This window comes from Lepidochelys kempii, chromosome 3 (genome assembly GCF_965140265.1).
Source record: "Lepidochelys kempii isolate rLepKem1 chromosome 3, rLepKem1.hap2, whole genome shotgun sequence".
In the NCBI taxonomy this organism is placed as follows: domain Eukaryota; kingdom Metazoa; phylum Chordata; order Testudines; family Cheloniidae; genus Lepidochelys; species Lepidochelys kempii.
In genome coordinates this window covers 13599032-13627006 of record NC_133258.1, presented here as the reverse complement: position 1 = coordinate 13627006, position 27975 = coordinate 13599032, and the positions used below count along the sequence as shown (strand labels likewise).

The 27975-nt window shown below is 46.4% G+C and overlaps 2 protein-coding genes across 2 annotated transcripts; both read left to right on the top strand.

Annotated features, from left to right (window-relative positions):
• Nucleotides 1-226: 226 nt before the first annotated feature.
• Nucleotides 227-11588, top strand: GLYATL3 (glycine-N-acyltransferase like 3). The gene is given in 6 exon segments (XM_073335349.1): nucleotides 227-304; nucleotides 1619-1726; nucleotides 2267-2325; nucleotides 4179-4267; nucleotides 4270-4410; nucleotides 6270-11588. Coding segments are annotated over 6 exon segments (576 nt in total). The 3' UTR covers nucleotides 6371-11588.
• Nucleotides 11589-14726: 3138 nt separating this feature from the next.
• LOC140908508 (cytochrome P450 2K1-like) lies at nucleotides 14727-27700 on the top strand. The gene is made up of 9 exons (XM_073335754.1): nucleotides 14727-15017; nucleotides 18887-19049; nucleotides 21500-21649; nucleotides 22173-22333; nucleotides 23344-23517; nucleotides 23613-23754; nucleotides 24527-24711; nucleotides 25990-26131; nucleotides 26893-27700. Exons 1-9 carry the CDS (start codon nucleotides 14832-14834, stop codon nucleotides 27078-27080), a joined length of 1491 nt encoding a protein of 496 aa, XP_073191855.1. The 5' UTR covers nucleotides 14727-14831; the 3' UTR covers nucleotides 27081-27700.
• Nucleotides 27701-27975: the final 275 nt, after the last annotated feature.

Genomic DNA, 27975 nt, shown 5'->3' with positions numbered 1-27975 from the left:
ATCTTGAGGAGTTTGAGTTTAGTGCATTCAATTTGCCATAGATACCCACCAGACCCTTGAAAACAAATGACCCATTGATCTCCCACCCCCCACCTCCGAGCCTCAGCAGAAGCCTCAGGGCTGAAGTCTCAAGCCTGGGCATTCCCCTCATATAAGGATACATATGGATAAGACCTATATATGTCTAGCTGTTCCCACTCAGGCCATTGCTACATGCTTTGGGAAGATGCTGGTGCTGAACTGTTCCATGAAACTGCAGATGCTGGAGAAAATGTTAATGCAGAACTTCCCCAAATCACACAAAGTAATAGATCTGATCTTCTCTTTTCTGAGCTATCTCCTTTGGGGAATCAGAATGTTGGGCAAGATGGAAGCAGAGCCGGGGGGGGTGGGGGAAGAGAAGTTTCTTTGCTACTACAACTGACTATCAAGGAAGCCTGTACCTGAGAGCAGTGGATTCACCAATGTGACGGTGTAACCCACTGCTCAGTGTGTGTCTAATGGACTTCCCTCTGTGTCTGATCAACAGAGGACACAGATCTGTTGGAGAGCCTGATTCTTTAGCTCCAGCTCTTGGAATTTGTGCTTTTAGCTCTGGGAGTCCTTGGTTCAGTCTCATGTGTGTCAGCCAAGATGGCAGGCCTCAAAATGGTCTCTCTGGTTCTTAATGTTAACCCTGCAACGTTAACTATGATGAGGATGGTATAGGCCAGCTATACCTTGCAGCTAAGTAGCAGGTTCTTAGATACTGAATAAGGGTCCATCACCCAGGGCTTAGAAGGGAAAGATAGTGTACCTCCCTATCCCATAATGCAAATGGATAAAGAAGAGAAAAGAATAAAGTAAACAGATGACAGCTTTTATTTAAAACAGAAACAGTGAGATGTGGTTTGATAGTTTGGGTTTAAAACCCAGGCCCAACCAAATAGATACCCTGGCAATAAACAAATAAACCTAAAACAAAATCCCAGATACTGCACCATTTCTAGGTGGTGGTAGGCAGTAGATGCTAAGACGCCATTGTCATGGCCAACTGATGGACCCTGAATCTCAACTGCTTCTTAGTAGGAGATCAACAGGATCTGTTGATGCTAAAGAAATGCCTGGCTCTGCAATCATCGCAGGATGAGCCATCAACAGGACCTCTGTACCTTTCTCTGAAAAGAATGTGGGGTTCAGAGATTGGTAGCACAGTCTCAGTTCTTAATGCTGTTGTCTTCAGTTGCTGCTCTTCTGATCTTCTAGTCCACGTAGCTGCGCAAATACAATGGTACTGTGGCTGCCTCTAGGATGGACAGCAACAAGGCAGCGGGTGCTCAGAGTTCATATAGGCACAAGTGCACCAAAGTTCTGAGGTAAAACTGGCAGCTCCCCTGGTGGAACCTGTTTGAACCAATTCTGACTGTTAGCTGCCTTTTCCACCATAGTTCCAAAGGGCCTGAAAACTTTAGCAAGAAGCTAAACAAAGGGCTGTTTGTCAGGCATGCCGTTTTGAATTTCAGACTCCATATCCAATACGTGGTCAAATACCTTAACCAAATGTAAAGGCATAAAGTACAACTTATTCTAAAGCACAAAACAATTTATAATCTCTACTTCATGTTACATTATCTGGCAGGTTTATGGAGCAGTGCTGAATATCAACAAAGGAAATCCCTTCGGGAAGGAAGTGGTGGTGGATTCGTGGCCAGATTTCAAAGTTGTCATCATCAGGCAGCAGATAGAGGTAGATCAAAACATTTTTTTAATCTGAGCTCCAGAAGAGCAAATGCACTGTGGAGCCTGTTGTGATTGAATCCTTTCCTTTAGCTTCTTAGGTGGTGTCAACTTGGAGTGGGAAGGGAGTAGCAAGGCTTGCACTCTCCAACACCCTGCAGAGTAGGTGACTTGGCTGATTCCTGGGAATATAGTAGATTAGATTCTTCACCATTTGAAATCCTTAAATCAAGACTGGATGTCTTTTTGAAAGATGTGCTCTCTCTAACAGAAGTTACAGGCTTGATGTAGAAATTACTTGGTGAGGTTCTCAGGCCTGCATTGTGCAGGAGGTCAGAGTAGATCATAATGGCTCCTTCTGGCTTTAACATCTATGAAATTGTGGAGAATGTATTGAATGGGGAAGAAAAAAGTGCAGTAACACAGAGGGTTTTGAAGATTTCAGATGTGCAAACAGCTTCATAGTGAATCCAAGCTTTGTTTTTTGATTTTTTTATTTCCATGTGCATTGTTTTTTTAAATGAGTCACTATTTATCTTTGCCTACACAGGGCTCCAGGGTGGATTATATGAAGCATCCAACACTGACTTGTTTAGACCTACCAACAATGTGAAACTATCCTCTTTCCAGATGTTTATCCTCCCAGACCCTGACATGCTGCCAGACGTCAGAACTCAGTATGTCCAATCACATCCTTCCTATTTTCAATAAATATGATAATACTTAGCTCATATCTAGCACTTTTCATTAGATGTTAAAACAGGGGTCTCAAACTCAATTTACCGTAGGGCTAGTACCAGTCCTCAAATCCTCCCAGCAGGCCAATAATGTCACTGAAGATGGTGTTCAGAAAAGAAAACGTTTATATTATATTTTTATTTTGAATTTATTAGCAATAAAAGGGTCATACAACGTTATACAATTCTTCGCGTGCCAGAGTTTTTAGTGTTTGCCAGACACCTGGCAACACTTCAGTTCTGTCAGTTTGACGTTTGGCCTCAGTGGCTGAGCAGTTGAAACCTTCAGGATTGCAGCAAGGTGGGCGTCAGATCGTTGTGTGTTCGATTTTTTTGACTTGTTTATATTCATGGTGGGGGCGGGGCGGGAGGAGAAGTGGTGCTGACTCTGCCCGGTGCCTAGTGATGTCCCTCTCCCCCAGCCAGTGGGAGCTGCGGGGGCAGTACCTGTAGCAGACATTGCCAGCAATGTGCCGGCGTGCATCTCCTCTGCAGGCCACAGTGGGGAGGTTCTCTGACTGCAGATGACTTTGAGACCCCATCTTAAAGAGCTTTACAGATGTGGAAACTGAGGCACAGAGAAGTGGAGTGACTTGACCACGGTTCCCCAGCAGGCCAATGACAGAGCTGGGAATAGAACCCAGGTCTCCTCAGTCCTAATCAAATTCTCTATCTACTAGGCCACAATAGGCAGAATGGTAGGTCATTGGGACACAAACTGGCTGAATGAGGAAGAGCCTGGGAGTGAGGAGGCAACTCCAGGAAGTGAGAGGCACTCTGTGTGTGTGTGTGTGTGTATATATTAAGGGTCTTAATTTTTAAGAAAAGACAGACCTTGAGGTGTGTTGGTAACCATGATTGATTTTTTTTTTTCACTCTCCAAATCAGGTCCTCAACTCCCTCTAAAGGATCATGGGTGGTGCAGTCCAACAAGCATTTCTTGTCCTTAGAACTGCTACAGTTAAAACCGTTTAAAACATCATGTGCACATATTACAGGGGTGAGCAAACTATTTTGGCCTGAGGGTCACAGCAGGGCTCCGTAACTGTGTGGAGGGCCAGGTAGGGAAGGCTGTGCCTCCCCGAACAGCCTGGCCCCACCGCCTATCCAACCCCTCCCACTTCCTGCTCCCTGACTGTCCCCAGTCAGAACCCCTGACCCATCCAACCCCCCCTTCTCCTTGTTCCCTGATCACACGCTGGTCCTCACCCCCATCCAAACCCCCCTGTCCCCTGACTGCCCTCCAGGACCCTTTGCCCCTTTTCCAACTCCCCCACCCCCTTGGAGCACCAGGACTGCCAGCCGCCATGCCACTGCGGCCAGACCCAGCCACTGGAGCACTGGCAGCATGGCGAGCTGAGGCTGTGGGGGAGGGAGGACAGCAGGGGAGCGGCCAGGGGCTCAAGGGCCAGGCAGGACGGTCCTGTGGGCCGGATGTGGCCCGCAGGCCGCAGTTTGCCCACCTCTGTATTACAAGCTTACTCCCAGGACTCAGACATAACACCTCCCTGGGCACCTGGCAGATAAGGACTGGACCTCCCATCTAGACTTCTCATGCAGCAATGGCACTAATCCTCCAATCTCTAGCCTGGCCTAGCGCTCTTTAGTTTCCTTTTCTGAAGTAGAACAGGAAAGCCATTGAACTGGGAAAGATGGCTCTAATTCTGCTTCAGTGGCTTAAGGATGAAGTATTCTGCCTAACGCATTTCCTATTCCTTCTCCCAGGATGGACCCTGCACCAAGACTGGCTTACCTTGATGTCTCTTATACCAGCCTGCTGAATGAAACCTGGTGACGGGGAGGCAGCGAGCAATGCCAGGGTACATTGCCAACCTCATTCACTGCTTCCCCAGCATCTGCGTGCTAGATGACAATGGACACCCTGTCTCCTGGAGTCTGACAGATCAGTTTGCCACCATGATTCACAGTTATACCCTTCCTGAGCACCACAGAAAAGGTTATAACCGTCTTGTTGCCACCATGTTAGCTAATAAGTTACATAGCCAGAGCTTTCCAGTGCAGGGTAACGTCCTAGAGGAGAACATACCAGCTACATCATTGTCTAAAAGCATGAACTCTCAATGTCTGCCCTGCCAATTTTTCAGACTCATCCACATGCCTTTCTGGTTTTTAGCCAGCCCTGACCTATAGTCTAAGCACCGGTATAAGTTATTGGTTTCCTGAGTATTCACTTACCTCCTCCACTGCACCTAGGTGAAATATTACAGCCTCATATGGGAAATCAGACTAGATCATAACAATCCTTCTTCTAGCTTTAAAAATCTCTCAATCTAATATACGCTAATACCCGTCCACGGCATCTCAGTTCAGCAAATCAAACAAAGGTAGGAATGGATTCAAGTCCAGCATTTTGTTGCTGTAGTCCATCTCCCCTGCATTCCCTCTTATTAAAAAAAAACAACCCAATTCCTTTAGTTAAGCGACCTGTCTTATAAGATGGCCCATCTTGTCCCGGAGTATACATCTTTTATTAGACCAACCCACAGTTACTGGACAAACCAGACCTCTGACCCCTCCTGGCCTCTTCAAGTGCACCCCATCTAGATCTCAGGCCCTGGGCTGTCACTTGTCTCGGGAAGGGGGGGGGGCAAAATAACATGATTCTCCCACTCTCAGACTAGGCCCTGGCTTGCAGTCCTCTGTGTATCCACCTCAGCAGACATGTCCAGACCCTATAGTTCTGTTCCCTCGGGGGGCAATGACAGTGGTGACCAAACAGCCTCCTTCAAGCAAAGTATTATTTAGAACAAAAGCATTTCAGAGAAAAGTGGTCTTTAATAATAAGGCACACTACATGCCTCTCTAGCTCACCAGGTGGTTGTCTTACTACAGACTCTATGTGGAAGATAAACTTCCTATAGACGCTTCTGCAAAACCACTCTGTCTGTCAGCCTCTCTCCTCCCTGTCAGAGCTCCATGATATTCTCTGGACAGCCCTGGAGACTTGCTCCCCTTCCCAGGGCAAGGCACTATGGATATGCCTACACTGCACTTAAGAGGTGTGACTGCAGTTCCTGTAGACATGCCTGAGCTAGCTTCAGTCTAGCTAGATCAAAGGTAGCTTGACTAACAGTCGCAGGATAATCACAGCAGCCAGGAGGTGGGATAGGGGGGTGAGGGTGCGGAGTCCGGGTACATACAGGAACAGCTAGTGTGGCTGTCTGCCCCTGCTGCTATTGTTACTCAAGCTAGCCTTCGTCTAGCAAGATCTAGGAGAGCTCTGGTATGGCTACATGTGCTGCAATCACACCTCCTAACTGTAGTGTAGAGATGCCCTTTAATCTGGTAAATCTATCTCTGGCAGAACAATGTTTACAACTCAGAGGCAGAGGAGCCATGATCCTTGAAGCTTACACTTGAAAGGCAATGGGCCAAGTGTATGTCTAAGTGTTCTTATCTGAGAAGCTCCAGTATTGCTTTGCTTGGCTGTTTGTTCCTCCCACAGCCACTATTGTATAGTAAACATTTCACTACCACAACATAAATTATACAGTCTCTCAATAACTACGTTCTATCACTCCATAGATTAGCACACAGCAGCTCCATGACTGTCACGCTCATCGTTTCACACTAGCAATGATTAAGCAATGAATGGCACTGGTTCCTGTGTTAACAGAGCCCATGGGGATGTTCACAGTACCTAGGAATGTGAACTCCTGCGTTGGGCCTACAACAGTTTAGCAACAATGCAGTGGGAAAATTGAATGGTATATTAAATACAATGCTTATGTTAGCAGCCTCCCTTTGTGTATTTGGGACACATCTGATTTAACTACATTTAACTACATAATTTAGCCTTGCCCGGACCCCTCCTGGAGGTCAAGGATTGCGGCGAGAACCGATGCCCAGCGCGCACCGGTGAGTTCATCGGGGGCCTCGGAGGAGACGCGATTTGATCGACCCCAGAGGGCACAATGGTGCAACGCACTCATATAATGGAGAAGCTGTTGTGGACGGCGGTAAAGAACCGGTCCCTTAAACATGGGGGAGGAGCAGCTGCAGGCCACGGTAAAAAACCGGTCCCTTGGATAAGGTAGGAACCTTTTAAAATCCGGATTATATGCTCTGTTGGAACCTGGGGATGCCCAGAGTTACCCTGTAGGTATGGGACAGGGACAGAGCTCAGGGGTTAGGGCACGGTGTACGCCCCTAGAGTGCATTCTAGCAAACTGAAAGGTATTTGGTGCGGATCCAATGACTAAGAGCCAATTAAAACAATTCTGTACAGTTGACTGGCCTCAATATCAACTAGAGGACCAGAAGTGGTGGCCACCAGAAGGGTCAATTAATTACAACATGATCCTCCAATTAGTTTTGTTTTGTCAGTAAATGGGTAAATGAAATGAACATATGTATGCACATTTGTTTCTGACTTTATGTACTTAACCAGATATTTTACAGCGCTGTAATCTGACTCCAACTGGTTCGGTAGCAGCTAATGTTAGTCCCCAGACCCCCACCCCCACTGTAATGGCAGAGCCGGTGTCCCCTTCGGCCCCCACACCCCCACCGTATAAGGGTAGGATGCCTCGGGTTACAGAGATTGCCCCCTCGGTGGGACTCTATCCTTTGCTTACCGAGACTGTTGTGGCTTGCCCAGGGGCAGACGGACGTCAGGCTACCACTATGCAAGTTTACACCCATGTGCCATTCAATCCAATAGATTTAGCAGCTTTTAAAACACAGGCTGGGGAATTCTCAACAAACCCAAGCAGGTTTATTTCAGTCTTTAAGGGGTGCCTCAGTAGTCACAAGCCGATTAAGACGACTGTAATATCCTCCTGAGAACCCTGTTGTCTGAGGTGGAGAGGGATCAGGTTACAGCTAAGGCAAGGGGAGCGTCAGCGTTCAAGCAAAAAAAAAAGAAAGGAATCTATCTGTCAAGTTCCTCTCCAAATAATTGTAAGCGGCTCAGGGCATTTCTGGGTATGGCAGGCTTTTGCAGGATATGGATCCCAGAGTTTGAACTGTGGGCTAAACCCCTGTACGACTGTGTAAAAGGAGCAGATCATGACCCCTTCTATTGAACCCCAGAGGCTGATAGGGCATTTAAAATCCTGAAAAGAAAATTAATGGAAGCCCCAGCTCTGGACCTGCTAGATCTCTCTAAGCCGTTTCAGTTGTATGTACATGAACGAAGGGGGGTGGCCCTAGGAGTGCTTACACAGCTGTTAGGAGCATGGAGACATCCCATGGCTTATTTTTCTAAGCAACTGGATCAGGTTGCAAAGGGTTGGCCGGCATGTTTACGGGCGGTCGCAGCTACTGCCCTAGTGCTTAAGGAAGCAAAGAAGCTAACATTGGGAGGGGTTATGCAAATCTATACTCCCCATATGGTCCGAGCCTTATTGGCTGCAAAGGGAGGGCTTTGGCTCACCCAGGCTCGGATTGCTCGGTACCAGGCTAAGCTGTTAGAGAACTCTGAAGTCACCCTACAGCCTTGCCCCTCCCTTAACCCAGCCACCCTCTTGCCAAAAACAGAGGAACAAAAACATAACTGTTTAGAGATCATAGATGTCCAGTACTCCAGCCGTCCGGATTTAAAGGATGTACCCCTCCCAAATGCAAATTATAAGTGGTACACTGATGGTAGCAGTACTGTAATAAATGGGCAAAGGAGGGCGGGTTATGCTGTTGTGACCCTCCATGACACTGTGAAAGCTGAAGGTTTGCCTGCTGGGACCTCTGCCCAGCTTGCCGAACTAATAGCCCTGACCCGTGCACTTAAACTGTCAAAAGAAAAGCGGGTCAACATTTTTACTGATTCAAAGTATGCTTTTGGTGTGCTGCATGCTCATGCTGGCCTATGGAAGCAAAGGGGAATGCTGACAGCCCAAGGCTCCCCAGTCAAGTACGGGCCCCAAATCCTCCGGCTCCTAGAAGCCGTACAACTCCCCTCGGAAGTGGCGGTGGTACACTGTAAAGCCCATCAAAGGGAGGATCAAGATGTGGCCAGAGGTAACGCCCGGGCAGATAAAGAGGCTAAGCATGCTGCCACCCTGCCATCCCCTCAGGCTGAGAACGCCCATATGCATGACCTTATCCCATCAGTAGGGAAGCTTCCAACCCCTCAGTACTCTGGGGAGGAGAGACAGCTAACTAACAAACTCAGTCTCCGGGAAAAGGAGGGATGGCTCCATTCCCCAGAAGGGAAGGTCCTCTTACCAAAGGGCCCAATCCGGCCAGTGCTTCAGAAACTACATCAAACCACTCATGCTGGCAGGGAAGCACTTATCCAGCTAATGGGAAAATACTTTATCACTTCCGGACTCCGACCCCTGGCTGCCTAGGGACAAGCAGACTGCTTAGTCTGCCAAAAAAATAACCCCTGACCGGGACATCCTGTGCCACCAGCTGCCCTGGAACCCACTCCGGGCCCCGGACAAGTGTGGCAAATGGACTTTACTGAGTTTCCCCGGACCCAAGGGTTCAAATATCTCCTTGTCATAGTGGATTGGTTCAGCGGATGGCCAGAAGCCTTCCCATGCCGTAACTGCACTGCCAGGACAGTGGCCCTCAAGTTTGTTAAGGAGATCGTTCCTCGCTTTGGACTCCCCCTGTGGATGAAATCTGACAACGGGACACACTTCACGTCAAAAATCATTCAAAGCATCTCACATGCCTTACAGATCCCCTGGAAACTCCATACGCCCTGGAGACCGCAAGCCAGTGGGGTAGTGGAGCGTACCAATCAGACCCTTAAACGGCATCTCTCAAAAGTGTGCCAAGAAGCCTCACTGCAATGGCCTGATGCTTTGCCCCTCGTCCTACTCCATATCCGCATTCTCCCTAAGGGTAGATTAGGGCTCAGTCCCTTTAAAATTATGTTTGGAAGGGCATGGCCTATGAATGGCACCCCAGTTCTGTCAGGGGAATGGGAGTTGGGTAATGGTTTTTTGTCACAGTATATGTGTTCCCTGTCTGCTGTTCTCTTGTCTCTTCACAGGTATACCAAGGATTCCCAGCCTCTCCCCTTGGACTCTCCCGTTCACTCCTTACAGCCTGGTGACTCTGTGCTTGTTCGCACCTGGAAAGACAAGCCTCTCCAGAAAAAGTGGAAAGGTCCCTATACCGTCCTGCTGATCTCCCATACAGCGGCAAAGATCAAGGGACACAAGAACTGGATCCATCACTCTCGTCTGAAGGCAGTACCTGCCCCCTCGTCAGCAGGACAGTGGACCTCCAACCTGCTGACTCCTCATCTAGTGAGATCTCGAGCTAAAGCTACTGTTTAAAAGACACAAATAGCGGGCACCTTAATGCTAAAATGGGCCCACCCAGGTACTAAAGACCCTGGGTTGGGAAAACTCTGGTAATAATTAATTGGGTAACATTGTTATTCTCTGTATTGGCATTTCCAAACTGTGCATATCGGGAGCATAACTCCTTTGTTTTGCTTGCGCACCATGTTGCTAATTTAACAAACCAGACTGATTGCTGGGTATGTGCTCCAACTCCACTATCCCCCAAAACGGGAATGCCCCTTGACATGCTGCCCTTGACCCTTGCAGAATTAGCCACCACCAAAGAGCAGAAAAGAACGGACTCACCGTTCTGAAATAAGACCTCTTTACAGCAAGCCACCTATCAGGACCAGAAGTATTCAGTTGCAGTACTCACTGTGGGAGTGTTATGTTTTACCCGAAACCAATCTGATCACTATGGGCATCCTGTGGAAAAGAGCTCCTGTGTTATTACACAGTGGGCTAATGGGTATTAAATAAAGACCAACAGGGGAGGCCAGCAGTGTGGGTATAATGATTCCTCCCCTTTTAGGAAAACTCTTACAAATAATCTTACCACAAAAAAAAAAAGGGTTTGGAAATATAACTTGCCGTCCAATTAACATCTCCAATGTAGCAAGCCAATGGTGGGTTTGTAGTGGTCCCTATGGCGAGTGTAATTTAAACGGCACAATTAAAAATGCCCGAGACACCTCTGTTGAGTCATAAAAAAAGACCCTGCGGCGACTAACTACGGCATAGGAGGGCAATATAAAGGATCCCCTCACAACCAAAAAGCTGGTAGGGTGCTCTGTACTGAAAATAGCGCCACTGTTTACCGGGCCAGCCATGGCATGCGTAGGCTGCTATACTATAAGGCTACAGATGGTACTTGAGAAAGTGGCCTTAGAGTTAGAGGACTCGGTTAGTAATTTAGAGTCAGCAGTAAAAACGTTAAATAAAAAGGTACAGCAGCTCAGGACGTTTTCCCTCCAAAACAGGCTGGCTTTGGACTATCTCTTGGCATCCCAAGCAGGGGTTTGAGCCCTCGTCGGGCCCCGATGTTGTGTATATGTAAATGATAGCAGTTATAAAATCTATAAAAAGGTGGTACAGGCTAAAGCCCATGCCCGAGCCGGAGCACAAATTGCCTATACTGCCCCAGAGAACGATTGGTTGCAAACCTTCTTTTCAGGCTGGGGTTTGTCGTCTTGGCTTGGTGGTTTATTTAGCCTGCTATTAAAAATTCTCTTTCCTGTATTGCTTATATTACTGGTATTATGCTGTGCAGTATCATGTGTCAGGGCTCTTTTGCAAAAGTTAATATGTCATTCTCTTCAGGGCTATCACAAAGTGCTTATGCAAAGTCATATTGTAAAAAATAAGTAGCCCAAGTGAGAAAACTCAGAGCCAAGGCTGTTGAGTGTTCTCAAAGGGGGGAGTTGTTGGGAACACTGGGGCATGGCCACTAGGTAACTCGAGGGGATGGAAGACCACGAGTGTCGATGAAGCCCCCTCGCACTAGGCCCAAGTGTCCTTGGCCCCCCCGCCTGGAGGCACACACAGCAGTTATGCTAAAAATCTGCAACAATATGTTGCAGAGTCAGACTGCCTAAAACTAAGCAAGGCCAAACAGGGAAGATATGGAAGAACAATGCTAAATAAAGCAGCTTTATGTATAGTTTAACAAATAATACAGAGAATCAGGGAACTAGCTGGGAACTGGATTGGCTGGCTATATGGATACTTGAAGCAGCTTGCTATTGGATAAGTATGCTGGGAAAAAGAATGTATAAAAGCCTGTGTAACTTCCTGCTCTGTTGTACAGGATTTGAGATTCAAATCTCCCTGTACCTTTTTAAAGCTTCAAATAAACTTTTCTGCTTCTCCACCCCGTTGTGATTATTGGGTGTAGCACACCGGGTAACAAACCAACTCAAGCTGTTGTTCAGCCTCTCGGCACTGGGTGCTGGCAACACCCCCAAGAGACATCAAAGATAAAAATATGCTGAATGTTAATCAAAAGAGCAGTTCTCAGGTGCTGCAAAGATCTCTCTCCTGTGATGCAAAAGAAATGGCTTTTGGTTCTTTCAGATGTTACATTCAAATGAATTCTCATCAGCAACAAGCTAATATGGGTCCATCCTTTAAAAGACATTTTATCTGCGAACAATGCCAGCATGAATACAAAGATAATTTTGAGATGTCACTTCCATCTGGTCACCCAGCGTATTACGTGCTGGAAGTCTGGGATGTATTGTCCAATTTAGGGCCAAATCTCACGAGTACTTTCTATTGAAGGTAATGAGTGGTTCTGCATGTAGCCATTTTAAAAAAAAAATCTCATTGCATTTTTTGCATGAGAATGGGAAAATACACTAGGACAAATCCTAAATTTCCCCTCTTTCTGTAATGGTGTTGTCTTCTACATATTAGCTACTACCCTGCACCCCAAAGATGTTGTGTTTCAGTTTGTAAAATGCTTTGGGAATGTTATAATAATTGGGCCTATAGGTTTACCTTACTTGTGAGCCTGACTGTGGGGAAAAGTCAATACAAGTTCATGGTGACACAATAACCCCCAGAGTCCACTCACTGCTGGGATGCTATCTCCTGGCCTCTCTGGAGATTAGCTCTTTCCAGGGCTGATGCTCCCTTCTGCTGCTTGCTTCACATCCTACTACCTCTCTCTCCCCCATCCATGTGACTGCACATGCTTCTTTGTGACTTGGCCCTCTGCCCTGGTCACTATGCATCTTTCCCTATTCTGGGGTATCAAAACCTTTCCTAACAAATGGCCTCAGGCAGCCTTCTCATTCGCTGCCTAGCTGGTGCCACTTCCCCACCTCAGGCTAGCAGAAGAACCCATGCCCACCTACTACTTCAGATTCCCCCTCAGGGACCCTCTAATCAACAGCCAAGGCCTGCACCCTCCTGAACCTTGATGCCTTACCTCACCATCTAGCTTTCCCCACTTCTCGGGGCTCACCAGCCTCACAACTCCCTCCTCCCAGGGAGTATCTGTCACCTATTTTAATTCTATAGCCACCAAACATACCTCCCAGTCCCTACCCCCCCGCAGGGTGTGACTTCAGCCTATTTCCCTGTCACTCCTTCTACAAGGGGCTTCCGACATTTATAAACCCAGCCTAGCTACTCCCTCCTCAGCTGAGCTCCCTCAGTCAGTCAGGGGATTCCTTAAACCACCTGGTTCCCCTCAGGTGTGGCTTGTCTGGTTAATTGGCCCTCTTCTTAGCCTGCATTAATCCCTTCAGGAAAAGTGTGGGATGAACACCCATTACAACCTATACCAATAAATGTTGATGGGAAAAGGTGCAATAGGGAGACCGACTAAATTAGTCCAAACAAAGAGGCCTAGGGATCCAAGCATGGGACCACAAATCAATGAACCAAAATTGATGTGCTGGCAATTAGGCCTAACTGGTGGATAATAATGGGGATGGGCTATTCCACACACCACTCACTGCCATTTGGAGTTCTTGAAAAAAAGTAAAGACACTGAGGAAAAAATATGGACAGAGGAGTACGCTACTTGAGTGAAAGACAAGAGAAAAAAAAGGAATGAGCTTCACCATCATAGCTGCCACCTCAACCCTCTCCTGGGACTCTAGTATCTAGCCTGACACCCTTGTGCCTTCTTTGTCCTAATCTGGGGAGCTGTCCTGACCAGACCAAGCCAGAAAGCAGGGTCCAGATACCACCTCTGGCTAAATTCCAAACATCACCTGAGATATGAGACTTTGTTTCCCTGGGGCCACTGTGTCCTACACCTTCCCTATGTATATTTCCTCTCCCTCCTCACACTTTTCCTTCTGTCTAATAACAATCTGACTTAGTCAGCCAAGACTGCATATTTTACAACACTGCTGTAAGTCTGTGACCAGAAAGAGACAGCTAAAAGCAATGCCCTAAACAGCCCAATACTTATACAAGTTTGCCAGGTCTCTCACTGGCTGATAAGACCGTTTGCTGAGTTTGTATTTCTCCAGCAGCGAGGTTGCAAGTGAGAGTCAACACCAGAGACACAAGCTGCATTTTCTCTCCTTGCTGTTCTTTTCTCCCCCTTTTCATGTGTATGTCTTGTTTTGTCTTCTCAGAAATGGAGTTGGACTTTAATAACAGCAACAACAGCTCCAGCCCATCTCAACTGATTTCTACTCTTTCCTCCCCAAAAAGTAGTTTATTACCATTTAAGAGACTATCAGAGAAGAGGGGTGTGTGTGTGCCACCCTTGACTAATTTTTGTGGCTCCTTTCTGCACCCTCTCCAATTTTACAACATCCTTTTAAAAACATTTTGTTCTCTTTTCCCTGCTGCTCCCAGCCTACCAACTCAGTGACTGTAGGATTTCTCTGGCCACCTCGTAGGGGAGGGATGCACAAAAGGGTGGACAGGATGAAGAGTGTGAGGGGACAGTGCCATTCACCCACACAAGGATGAAACAGGATGATGACTCCATCACTATTAAATCCACACTCACATGTTTTTAAAGTTGAAGTTTCTGACTGCATGCAAATTCTTTTCCAATATGCAAATTAGCCAATTTATTTAAAACATTAATGGGACACAAGTTCCTTCACTTTTTTCCTTAGCTGGTGGCAACTCTAGAGCAAGGATCATTTCTCATCCAAACTGAGAGTATGGTCACAACATCATCCCACATATCTCGCCACTCCCTATAGTCACTATCTTTCATCAAAGGCGATGTGTGGGCGATTACTGTGGCTATGATTGATAGCCAAGTGGCAGCCAGCAGAAAGTGAGCTAACATAGGACCAGGTTTGCATGAGACATGCCATGACAGATGTCCCTTTGTTCTGCTTAAACCCCAGTTTCACGAGAACCACGATAATCCCAGTAAACCAGGATGTCCAGCCATTCTGTCCACAGTACTTTTCAAAGGAAGGAGCTGCAGATAACGTTTTCATAATGAATGATTTTTCACCAGCAATAATAGGGTTAAGCTAGGCATCATAGGAGAGGGAGAGACTATGTACAGACTTTTTTAACAAAGCTGATCACTCTGTTTGCGGACACAGCTGGATTAGGTTGCATTCTTCCCATAATTTTTTTTTGGAAAATTCCTGACTAGTACGATATCAATCCCAAAGAAATGACGCTGGCAGATCCAGTTGTCATACTGCTGCTGTTTGTGGTAACTTTTGTTTCTATTCTCACTGTGAAAAGGGGCTGGAATAAGAGACCCTGCCTGAATTTCCCCCCAGGACCAAGACCTTTACCCGTCCTTGGAAATGTACACCAGCTGAACCTGAAGAGACCTTACCGAACTTTGCTTGAGGTAACACTTTCGAATGGGATGGACTGGGCAGGCTATACTTGATCTCAGAGTTGTAAATGGCAGATGGAAAAATGCAAGCTAAGTAAAATGCAGGAGTCCCCATTTTTAGAAGCAGTGCGCACTGCGAGGGGAAATGCTTAACGCAGACAAAGCAAGGGTAGCACGGCTTAAGAGTTAGCTAGTCAGTGAGGCACTGATCACTGACTTACCATTGACTTCAGCCAATCTGGGATCAGGTCCTTCAGTCTGGCGTTATATGTATGTTTATTTGGCCTATCTAGAACTTTGATCTGTGCTGGGCTTCATGCAACATATCTTAAAGCCTGTCACAAATCAGTGAGAGAATGTGACAGAAAAGTTCATTAATGATAATAATTAACAATACTTGCAGTACAGGCTAACCCCGCGTAAGGGGGGTGAACATGAAGGGACCATGAGGAGGATGAACTTATCCTGCCTGGATGGAGCAGGATATGGGTGAGGGGCATGGCTGGGGATAAGCCCCTCTGGGGTCCTCCTGCCTCACACAGAGGTGCTGTGTAAGGGCCCTATGGCCATGTGGGCACTTTCAGCCACTGAGCTGAAGCGGTCTCTGAAGAGCCACTCCATGCCCGGGGACAAAGACTAATCCAGTGTTTGAATTGTATGTATGTTTATCTAGCCTATCTAGAACTTTGATCTGTGCTGGGCTTCACTCAACATATCTTAAAGCAGCGCTATGCATGCCTGTCACACATCACTGAGAGAATGTGACAGAAAAGTTTGTTAGTGATAATAATTAACAATACTTGCAATACAAGCTAAACCAGAGGGATGGACATGAAGGGACCATGCAGAGGGTGCGCTTATCCAGTCTGCCATGGAGCCCTGCCCATGTAAGCCCCCTGCCTGCAGCAGGAGCAGGTGGGCATGACTGGGGATAAGCCCCTCTGGGGTCTTACACCGCAAACTCTGTGTGAGGCAAGTGCTCTATGGCTGAGCTGAAGTGACAGGTTTCAGAGGGGCAGCCGTGTTAGTCTGTATCAGCAAAATGAAAAAGGAGTCCTTGTGGCACCTTAGAGATTAACAAATGTATTTGGGCATAAGCTTTTGTGCTCTAAATCCCACTTCATCAGATGCATGGAGTGGAAAATACAGTAGAGAGGTATAAATACACAGCATATGAAAAGATGGGAGTTGCCTTACCAAGTGTGTGGGGGGGTCAGTGCTAACGAGCCAATTCAATTAAGGTCCAAGTGGGCTATTCTCAACAGTTGACGAGAAGGGGTGAAGATCACTTTTGTAGTGCTAATGAGGCCAATGTAATCAAGGTGGCCCATTTCAAGCAGTTAACAAGAAAGTGTTTCTCAAGCGGCCACCAGGGGGTTTTCCTGTGGCCATGACAGCCTCCTAGGTGGTGATGGGGGAGGGGGAGATGGCAAAGCATTGGCAGAGGCCCTGGAGACGGGGGATGGCAGGTGGGAAGGGGACAACGCTGCAGGAGGAAGGTCAGTTCTCTTCTCTAGCTATGGGAGTTTCAGCCCCGGGGTGGTTGGGAGGCGGCTCCAGCGGCAGGACCTAGGGAGCCTGGCTGCGCAGACCAGGGCACCCGCAATGGTGTTTTGGGTGCCAGCACCCAGCTCCTGCCCCCAGCTCTGGGCTCTGGCCACTGGCACCGACCCCAGCCCCGGGTTCTAACCCCAAACCTTGGTGGCGGCCGCTGGCCCGGGCACCAATCCCCAGACGCACACTCCAACTCCCAGCCCTGGCTGCTGACCCTGGGTGCAGATCCCCAGCCCCAGTTGTGTGGCAGCAGGCGCTGGTTTCGGCATAATGGCCCTTGCTGCCTCCCCCAGCTCACATCCAACCCCCTCCCCATTGCCCCTGGTCCTTCTGCCTTCCTGGCCCTGCATTCATTCCTCCATCATCCCTGGGCCCCACTACCTCCCGCAGCCCACATCCAACCCACCATGACTCCTGCTGACAAATGGAAAGTGTGCTGACAAATGGAACCGGGTTCAAGGAAGAGCAACAGAAATGACTGGAGGTCTGGAAAACACATCATAAAAGAAGAGACCAAAGAAGGCTGGTCTGTTTCACCAAGGGAAGGTTAAAAGGCGATTTGATAGTTTATAAGCACCTGCACAAGGAGAAAGTCTCTGACAATAGGGGGTCCGTGAAGTTAGCCGACAAAGGCATAATGAGATCCAGTAGCTGGAAGACCAAAAGCATAACTGGATTCAAAAAAGAATTAGATAAGTTCCTGGAGGATAGGGCCATCAATGGCTATTAGCCAAGATAGCCAGGGATACAACCCCGTGGGCTAGGTGTTCCAAAACCTCCAACTGTCAGAATGTGGGACTGGATGACCAGGGTTGGATCACTCAAAATAGCCCAGGAATGTTCATTCTCTCTGAAGCATCTGGTACTGGCCACTGTCAGAAGACAGGACACTGGGCTAGCTGGACCATTGGTCTGACCCAGTATGGTCATTCTTCTGAGACAGCCCGTGTGCTGAAGAGCTTACGTTAGATGGCCTGATACAGTCACATCTCATCACTTGCCTCTTGCTGTATCCCATGCCCCATCCTTCATCTTTTCATTGTCTATCTGGGCCTTGATCCTGCATCAGGATCTGCTAGCACAGACCCCTGTGCCCATGAAGTCATGCTGAACCCAGTGGTACATAGATTTTATGCCCCTTTGAGCAAGGCCCATTGTTATATTCTGTGTTTGTACAACATCTAGCACAATGGAGTTCTGGTCCTGACTGGGGCTCCTAGATGCTACAGTAACACCGATGATTAATAATAATGAGAGTCCATGCAGATAGAAGGGTCTGCACAAGCAGCTTTCAAAGCAAGATTGGAGCCATAGATTGTCAGCTATTCAGGGAAAGCACCTTGTATTCTTATTTGTCTTCAAAGCACGGAGCATATATTTGGTGCCATTTATAATAACAATAACAAGCCCATCTAAAGTAAAACCACTGATACACTGTCAATTTTTTTCAAGGCCAAAGTGAAAGAACTACTCTCAGTAAAGTTGGTTACAAAAAAATTCATTTATTGTTAATTGTTTTGTTTTAATCAAAAATTTAATTTTTTTAAATGAAATCCTGAAAAATGTCAATAAAAATCATTTTGGTCAAATTTGTATGTGTGAAAAGGAAATAAGTTCCTGTCCAGCTCTAATGGTATACTGTAGCCCATTATACTGTCTGTAACTGCTGTATGCAGGTAAAACCAGATATAGGTAATCCTTTACATAATTCCCTCCTGAGGGCAATTCCCAGGGAGCCAAGCAGTGTGTCATTTGTAGAGCCTGTTTTTTTTAACAGGGTTACAAAGGTAATGAATGTACATGGTAAGTTTGTCATAGACATTAGTGCAAAGCCTGGTCCCTTGTTTCAATAAGTAGGACACTAGCCTAGGACTTGGAGACTTGTCTTCAATTCCTGCTCTGCCAAAGACTTCCTGTGTGACCTTGGCAAGTCGCTCTGTGCCTCAGTTCCCTGCCTGTAAAATGGGCTGATAGCACTTTCCTACCTCATAGGATGTCATGAGGGTACATTAAAGATTGTTTCAGTGGGCATCGGACACTCTATGTACTAGGCATTCTTAAGCTCTATGCCCATATTATAGCAAAACCTAAAACCTTACAATGCTTTTTCCAAACAAAATAAACAGCAGCAAAAGAGCAGCAGTGTGTATAACGGTCTCCTGTCTGGATGCTGAACCTGGCACTTGTTCATTCAGCTATATTTGTAGGCAGAAGAAAAAAAACCAGCTCTAGCTTGTATGTTTTAAAATCAATTGAAACCCAACAGTTGGTATAACAGTAGCATGGAAACATATAATGCTTCTCCCCCCCTCTCCCCCATATTTAAGCTGTCTGAGAAATATGGCCCAGTCTTCAGCATTCAGATGGGACCCAAGAAAATGGTGGTGCTGTCGGGATACAAGATGGTGAAGGAGGCTCTTGTGAACCAGGCAGATGCGTTTGTGGAAAGGCCTAGAATCCCAATATTTGAAAAAATTTCAAGAGGACATGGTGAGATTTCTTTTCTTTCTTACCTAATGATAAGACTGTTTTATGCTCTGACCATTGGAAACATTCTTCTTCTGTCAGGGGTGTGTTCTGCAGGGCTGAGAAATCAGAACAGTCTGGAGAGCATACATTCTTACTTGTATACTTCCATTCAGCAGTTCTGTTGCTTCCAAAGATAAGACCAAGACACTGGGGACTTGACACAAAAATGTTACAGGAGATATACAAAGGGGCATTATTAAACAATGGAGTAAGTCCGTCCCTGTCTATCGGTGAAAGATAGAGACCCAGTAAATGTAACGTAAGGTAACAAAACTAAATCTGAGGTGAAAATAAAGGAGCTGGAAGACTTGGAGGCAACCATCTCATTACCCTTTGCAAACGTCAGTGTGGAAACACCACAAAACCCATGCAAGTTACAAAAAGACTCAAAGAAAAAGAAATTAGGCTTGCCTACTCCTGGCTGTCTGCACTGCAGAACGTGTACACTAAACCCACCTATTTTCTTTTCCAATAACCCCAGAGGCAACGGAGTGCCTGGACTTTGCAGAGCTCCATGACTGACAGCTTTGCAGGGACGCAACAGGTTTCTCTGACTAACCCGTGAAGCTGCTGCCTTTAAATCTCATATGATAGCTCTCCATTCAAGGCTTCTTCTTTGAACTCACCTCCCTGGTCCTGGCTTTCCCTGCATCCTCCCAGATCCTGCTTTCTCTTCTTAACAGGCCACCCCCTGCTACAGGCTTCCCTGATAACCCTGCACTGATCACGCCACCGCTAAGCTTTACCCAGTATCTTCCTTAGTGGCTGAGTACCCTCCTCACTCCCAGCTTCTTCCTATCCGGCCCAAGAAACTCCCTGTTTGCAGCTGCCATCCTTGCTTGCTACCATCATAGGCATTGCAAAGCAGAATGCAGTAACACCTAACTTTTAGTCACTTAGAAAATCACAGGAACAGCACTGCGATCCACAAAACCTGAGTCAGGCATGTAGGTTCCCTATACAATGAATGGGAAGAACTAGACACCTAACAACTGATTCACAAAACCCAGCATGCTAGGCAGGGAACTGCCTAAATTAGCCAGTGGGAGATGTTGATGAGAGGGGTGTTTCCTAAGCCCTGCCCCTTCACTGGGATAGGTTCCTAAGTCTGGGCTGCAGGGAGGCACCTAGCTGTGCTAGCAATCTGCAAGCAGAAACCCCTCTCCTGGAGTCAGACAGCTTAGGTGTGTAACTCAGTGTTAGGTGCCTGCCTTCACAGGCCCTAGGCTCCTATGTGTCTGCATCTTTCTAGGCATCTGGACACCTATCTCCTGCCTAAGTCTCAATACAATCCACACAAAACAGCAGGAGGAGGAGGTGCTGGGGGCACTGCCCACCTTATAACGTTTAGCCCAGTGGTTAGAGCACTCACCTGGATGTGTAAGACCCAGGTTCAATTCCCTCCTAAGGCAGAGGGGGAACAAAAGACTGGGAGAGGCATCTCCCACCTCTCAGGAGAGTGCTCAACCCACTGAGCGATGGGATATTCTGAAGTAGGGCTCTCAATCTCTCCTGCTGAGGCTGTTCCACTTCTGAGAAGAGTCTTTGTGTCAGCGAGTGAGAGAATGAATGTCTCTTAGCCTGGTGGTCAGGGCACTCAACCAGGGATCCAGGGGCCACTCCCCCTGCTCCAGTGACTCTAATTATTCAAAGTGGAACAGCTTCAACAGGAGAGGTTGAAGGAGACTATCCCATAGCTGGATGGTGAGCGCACTTTCTTGAGAGGTAGCAGACCCATGTTCAAATCTCTTCTCTGCCTCAGAGGGGAAGTGAAACTGGGTCTCCCACATCCCAGGTGAGTGCTAGAACTATGGGGCTAAAAGTTATAAGGTGGGTACCACGACCATCACCTCTGCTTCTTTTATTGGGATCAAAATGTGAGATAGGCAAGTGAACACCCCAGTTCATGGATTGCACGGGGGCTTAGGAAGGAGATACGTGTCCAGATGCCTAGAAAGAGACAGAAACATGGGAGCCTAGGGAATGTTTATCCTGCAAATTTTGGCACCAAATGAGTTCAGACACTTACGGGGTTTGGCAGGATCTAAGCGGAGCCTAAAATTGGGAATTAGGCCCCTAAGTACCTTTGTGAATCTCCCCATAAAAGTTTATAGAACCATAGAAATGTAGGGCTGAAAGGAACCTTGAGGTCATCTAGTCCAGCCCCTGCATTGAGGCAGGGTTGAGTACAAGCTTGTCTTACTTAGCCACGTAACTCAGTGCATGACCAAGTGAAGTTGAAAGCAAAGCAGCCCTTGCGATCGAGTTACTCTTTATGCATAATTAATAACGACTTGCTGCGGACTGCTCTGAAAATGTAACCTGTGGTGTTTGGGAGGCTGAGCATTATGGACGTTTAAGGTTAGTTGATACTGGCTGCTCATATTCAAATCTAAGGAATGATATTTCAGGTGTTATTTTTGCTCATGGTGAAAACTGGAAAGTGATGAGAAGATTCACTCTCATGACCTTACGGGATTTTGGTATGGGCAGGAGGACCATTGAGAACAAAATCCTGGAAGAATGTGATTATCTGATAAAGGATTTTGAATCTCGCAAAGGTAAGTACGTGTTGAGCTTCGTAGTGTAACACTGGTAATCATTCAAAGTCCTTAACCACATCGGGGCCTGTGAAGCCCCCTTTCTCCCACCCTCATGGAGTCACCTCACTTGGAAATTAACTCAGTCATGACTCTTGCCTTTGATTCCAACTAGTCAGAACTTAGGGGAGGAGCCTGAACCAGTTGGAGCAATTGGTTGCTGTGTAAAGGGTGGGAGGGGAAGGTGCTGGGGGATTAGCCTAAAAATAATGGTCCAGTTCCTCACTAAGGCAAATCTCAGACTGACTCTCAGGGAAGTTTGACCTGAGGATCTGACACAAGGGAAAGGTGTAATGAGTCCTCCTTCTCTGCACACCAGTAATGCCTCTGCTTAAAGGAGCCCAGAGACTGCTCCCTTCTATTGCCCCAAGGAATGCAAGTCATCCCAAAAGGGGCAGGGGCGGCCTGTTATTTCAATGGTTTCCAGTATGAAACCTGTTGGTTACCAACAAAATGATGGATGTTGCTGTTTAATGTTTTTTAGGAAGCTCCTTTGACACCATGAAGATGATGAATGTTGCTGTTTCCAATGTCATTGTGTCGATAATGCTCGGACACCGGTTTGATTACGAGGACCCAAAGTTTATCAGGCTTATCTATTTAATTAATGAAAGTGTCCGGCTTTGTGGGAGTCCCATGGTTACGGTAATATTAGTCTGGTTTATCCCGTGTCTATTTTTGGGATTTCAAAATATTTCCAAAGGAGAGAGATCCTAATCCCAGATTATCCAATAGCACAATGATTAGAGCCCTCAACTCGGGTGTGGGAGAATCAGGCAAAGCAGCCATTTGAACCTGGGTTTCTCATATCCTGCACGAGTGCCATAAACACAGGGCTATTGGCTATTCTGCGGAATTGTTTGTGTCCCGCCCCCATCCCCTTGAGGGTTGGCCAAAAATTCATTCTGGAGCTGCAAAACCTTTCCTGTTGAAAATGTCATCGAAACAATAGGTTTCCGTGACACGTTCTAGTTTCAGTGATTTGGGATTTTCTGATTCAACCATTTCATCTAAAAATTGCTGAGCAGCTCTAACATCTCTAACAGGAAGCAGCCCCAGATGCTCCAGGGGAACAAGCAAGAAACCCTTATGTTGGGCAATGGTGGAATAACCTGCCTACAGTGAATAACCTGTCCATGGAAATCCCTGCCCATAATCCTCACCACCATCAGTTAGCTGGCTGGCTTGTGCCCCGAGCGTGAGAGTTTACACCCTTTCTAAAAGTCAATTGACACAGGCGTTAAAAGGCTGGTGACCGCCCTACACAAGCTCCCCAACCTTTGCTATCATCCGCACAACAGCATCAGTGGTAGCGACCGCATAAAGTGGTAGGGCACAAAGGTTATAGACACATCCCAGGAGCCTGGCCGGCTTAACCTCCTGAATGTAAAATTATAGTGGTTGCTCTACACTTACACCAGCCATATGAAGAAGAAGCAGAAGAAGAAGGAGGAGATGAGTTCCAAGAGTTGTTTCATTAATCTCAATGGGAGATCTGCATGTGGAAGACGTATAGAAACAGGCCCTGTTATTTACAAGACCATGTTTATCAACCCAATACGTATTACTGTAAAGCCACAGGCTGATCATGAATTATTTGTTAACCACTATAATCTGTGTTCCCTTTGGCTAATTGTGCTATTCCCTTCCTTTAGGTGTTCAATATATTTCCCGCCCTTGGGTTCCTACCAGGAAATCACAAGACTGTCTTTAATAACATGGAAGAACTGTACTCCTTTATTCAGCAGACTTTCATCGAATACCTGAAGCAATTAGATCCCAATGACCAGAGAAGTTTCATTGATGCCTTTCTCGTCAGGCAGCAGGAGGTACCAATGGGCTGGGAAAGGTAGAGGGGGTTAATGCAGATTTTCTCTGATTACCAATATTCTTTAAACTTTAACGGAGAGTTTTGTACTTGCAGGAAATATATAATCCCAATTCCCATTTCAAAAATGAGAATTTGCAAAGCCTGGTGAGTAATCTGTTCACGGCTGGGATGGAAACAACTTCTACCACACTCCGCTGGGGCCTTTTGCTTATGATGAAATACCCAGCTATTCAGAGTAAGATTTCTGAGCCCTTCTGACTATTCATCACTTCTCTTACTCTGCTCTGTATGTACTGAGTGTGCTTTTGTACAAACTATGTCCATACACATATAGACACAACAGTCCTCACCCATGTTCAAATGCAAGACCTCTGGCATGATGTCATCCCTTGCAGTAGGGAGAAGACAGACTTGGCTGTCATGAAAGTAAAGGGAATTCTTTATTGAGGCTGCTAGACTCAGAGAGGGCCCTGGAGTTTTCCCTGGTCATTTAGCTCTCTGACTAAATCACTCTTTGCTGCCTAATGTCCCCACACAGGGTCTCCCTAAATTTTAGACTGCACTAAGGATGGGAGGGACCACAGTGTATTGTAAACCTCAAGAGCCTGATCATAGCAGATGCGGCACACACTCAACTCTCATTAATCAGTGGAACTTGAGGATGTTTAGCACTTCACAGGATCGAGCTCTCAAAGCAAAAGCCCGACCCTTTGCACAGAGACAGTATCTTCTCTGCACTCAGTAGGTTACTACTATGCATTGCTAAAAGAGGCATGCTTACCTCTGCTCCCAAATTACCCATCTGAGCCTTGTACCATTTCAGCCTTGGTAACTAAGGTTGTCAGCAGCAGCATTTTAGAAACAAGATGTTTGTGTCCTAAAGAGTGTCGATTATATTGTTTAGCAGGTGTCAGTTTTATGCTTTCTTCTCTCTGTCTAGTTTCTCATAGGGGTTCCCACCACCATAGTATCTGAGCACCTGCTTTCACTCTCTTTTAATTGTTCAGAAAAAGTCCACGAAGAGATCGAAAGAGTTATAGGATCTGCCCAGCTTCGTTATGAACATCGGACACAAATGCCATATACGGACGCAGTTATCCATGAAATTCAGAGGTTTGCTAATATCCTGCCAATGAGCTTGCCTCATGAGACTACTGAGGATGTCAGACTTAATGGCTATGTTATTCCTAAAGTAAGTTTTTAAGAGGTACTTTAATTACTGGGACTTTTAAACTCACCAATTAAAACAGAATAACAATGGATTATTTAAATTCCTCCAGACAAGAAATCACATGACCTCATGCACATAAACACCATGGTGATCAGTAGGGATTGAACCTGGGGGCTTCAGCATCAAAAATTCTAGCCCATCTAACTGGAGCTAAAGGAGTTACTCTGATAATTCTTGATAAGATAGTAGGCCCTTCTTCTCACTGGGGCTAGCACAACCCCAGAGAGACACACAATCACATAAGCAGATTTGGATGAGAAGGGAGGACATTTTTTGAATATTCCCCTTTCTCTTTAAGAGAAACTAAAGATGTTCTATCATGAAACTAACAGCAGATTGAATGCTCTGTGAGCACTTTGGCTTCACACGTGGTGATGAGTTCACTGAAGCTGAGTGCTTCCCAAACAACATACCACCACCTCCTACCCAACACAATCAGTTCTGGCTCATAGGACAGGAAGCCAGCCACACCACTTCTGGCCGCATTCTTGACTTAATCTGGACAATTCCCATCCACAGACTAATCAAACTTTAAACTTCTTAGCTGCTGGGCTCAGATAAGGCAAACCACAAAGTAATACATGCAGTGATGTCTGCAGTGCTCTGGATCAAACCTCCGATATGTTTATGGGAAAGAGGGCAGGGGGGTGCTGTCCTGAGTGTTTGTCAGCTATGAAGACATGAAATATTAAGAAGGCAAGGTGAGAAGTGGAAAGAGCCCTTCTCTGGGCACCCCCGGAATGGATATACCTGCAGGATACTGTTCCTGGATCAGATCCTCAGCTGGTGCAAATGAAGTGAGCACAGCTTTGCCAGTTTACACCATCTGATGATCTGGCTTGTTATCTTTCTGAATGAAGCTCACAGTTTATCGTCAATTTTATATTTTTATTAGAGCTAGTAGAAAAATGCAAATGTTTTTATTATTTATTTTAAGGATTTTATTTTTAATTGAGAGGGTTTTTTTTTCAATTTCACAGAAATTTCCAGGAAAAAAACAGAGAAGCTGTTTCTGGGATTAAAAATAATTTTTTTGTGAAAATTTTATATTTTCGAAAATAGTTCTTAGTAAAAATGTTGGTTATCAGTAAAAAATTTTAGTTTGGGGAAAATTTTGCCGAAAATGGAATTTTTCCACGAATTTTTTTGTTGCCAACAAAATACCTTTTTTTTGGTTGAAATCACAGTTCAATGGAAAAGTTTTGACTGTTCTAATTTTTATTTTGTGATACTTTTTAGGGTACTTATATCATCCCCTTACTGGCCTCTGTTTTGTGTGACAAGACTCAGTGGGAGAAGCCTGGAGAATTCTATCCTCAGCATTTCCTCAGCACAGATGGAAAGTTCGTGAAGAATGAGGCATTCATGCCTTTTTCAGCAGGTAACTTCCCTTCAAGGACAGCAGTTTGCCTTTGTCTTGTGTCTTCCCCCTTCTAAGGCATCATGTTGGATCTCAATCTGCCTTTGCATTCAAGGAAGGGCTGGGCGAAACTCTCTCAGTGCTGTTCCGGAGCAATGCTAGATATTCCTTGTCTCTGTGGGTTGAGTTTGTTACTTCCATTGCACTTCCAATCCCTGCTGAGTAAAATACATGAAAGGACTAAGCATGAAAATCACATTGTTTCCAGAGATGGACCAAAATCCAGAACCAGACACTCTGAAACCTTAGTGGCTGTGGATTCTGGACCCTGAGCCAAAGGAGAGCTGGAGATGGCTCTTGCCAAAATCTGTCATTGCCATTCCTTGAGCAAGCTAAAATGGTCCTTAGAGAGAATTCCAGCCTTTAGGTTGTTCAGGAGGTTCTGTCTGTCCCCTTGCATATGGGCACTAGCTTGCCTGGATGACCTTATGGTCTGGTGGACTGAGCAAGGTACTACGAATGGGGAGCTTTTGATTTCTAGTCCTTCCTTTGCCCGTTACATCCGGTGTGACCTCAAAGAGGTCACTTACCCACTTTATGTCATATTTTCCCATCTGTAAAATGGAGGTGATAACACTTGCTTTCTGAGATGGTGTTGTGAGGATGAATTAGCTCATAATTGCTAAGCGCTTATCTACAGCTCTTTCCTAGAGTTAAAACTCAAATCTGTTGTGTTGCTGTTACTTTTGAAATCCTTCCATCCTTGGTGAATTTCATTACAGGTCGGAGGATCTGTGCAGGCGAGACTCTTGCCAAAATGGAGCTCTTCCTCTTCTTTACAAGCCTCCTGCAGAGGTTCACTTTCCATCCTCCTCCTGGAGTTACCAGCTCAGACCTGGACCTCACCCCGGCAGTTGGGTTTACCACGCCCCCAATGCCCCATAAGATCTGTGCTGTGCCATGCAGATAAACTACAGCTTCTTGGGAAAGTCACACAACCTCAACCCCACTCTGTCCTACTGCTTATCCCTCCCAGATACATGTGACCTATCTTAACAGCATTTTACTCTATGCCTTAGAAACCGGTTAGAGCTTGGGGCCGGCGTTATGCTGCCAGAGCCAGGGATTGGAGCCTGAACTGAAGCTGGGGCCACATGGCCAGAGTTGGGGTCAGTGCCTGACAGGGTCAGGAGCTGCATGGCCAGAGTTGGGGTCAGTGCCTGACAGGGTCAGGAGCTGCATGGCCAGAGTTGGGGGTCAGTGCCTGACAGGGTCAGGAGCTGCATGGCCAGGGTTGGGGTCAGTACCAGTGGCCAGAGCCCGGAGCTGGGGGCAGAAGCCCAGTGTTGGCACCTGAAGCCCCATGGCTGGAGTCCTGGTCTGCACAGCCAGGCTCCCTAAATCCTGAAGCCCACCTCCCAAGCACCCCAGGGCTGAAGCCAATGCTTCTTTGTCTCTCCCCCTCTCGCCCCATCACTTCCCAGGAGGCTGTTGTGGCTGCAGGAAAACCCCCTCATGGCCTCATGAGAGACACTGCATTAGTAACCTGCTAATTTCTACCAGAAAACAATAAAAACATATATAACTCTTGCAATGTTGTGAAAGATCCATTTCTTCAAACCAGCAATCATCATTGCCCAGAACTATAGTTATTATTCAGCCATTGTAAAATATTTCACCACAGTCCCAAGTGTAACTGGGTGGCTTGCCCATAGGCTGGAGTGCCTGGGCCCAAGACAATCCTGATTACGACATGAGCCCCACCAAAGAGGAATTAGGTGATTCTAATATAAAGGCCACAAGAAGCTGTAGTGGGGCCTGTCCTACTTTTTGTTTGGAAGCCAGCTGGGGCTGGTGGAAGGAGC

Coding starts and splice junctions, on each gene's coding strand:
- LOC140908508 (XM_073335754.1), top strand. CDS start 14,832: ATGACGCTGGCAGATCCAGTTGTCATACTGCTGCTGTTTGTGGTAACT. Junction 23,518..23,612: donor TTCTCGTCAGGCAGCAGGAG/GTACCAATGGGC, acceptor TTGTACTTGCAG/GAAATATATAATCCCAATTC. Junction 23,755..24,526: donor GAAATACCCAGCTATTCAGA/GTAAGATTTCTG, acceptor TTAATTGTTCAG/AAAAAGTCCACGAAGAGATC.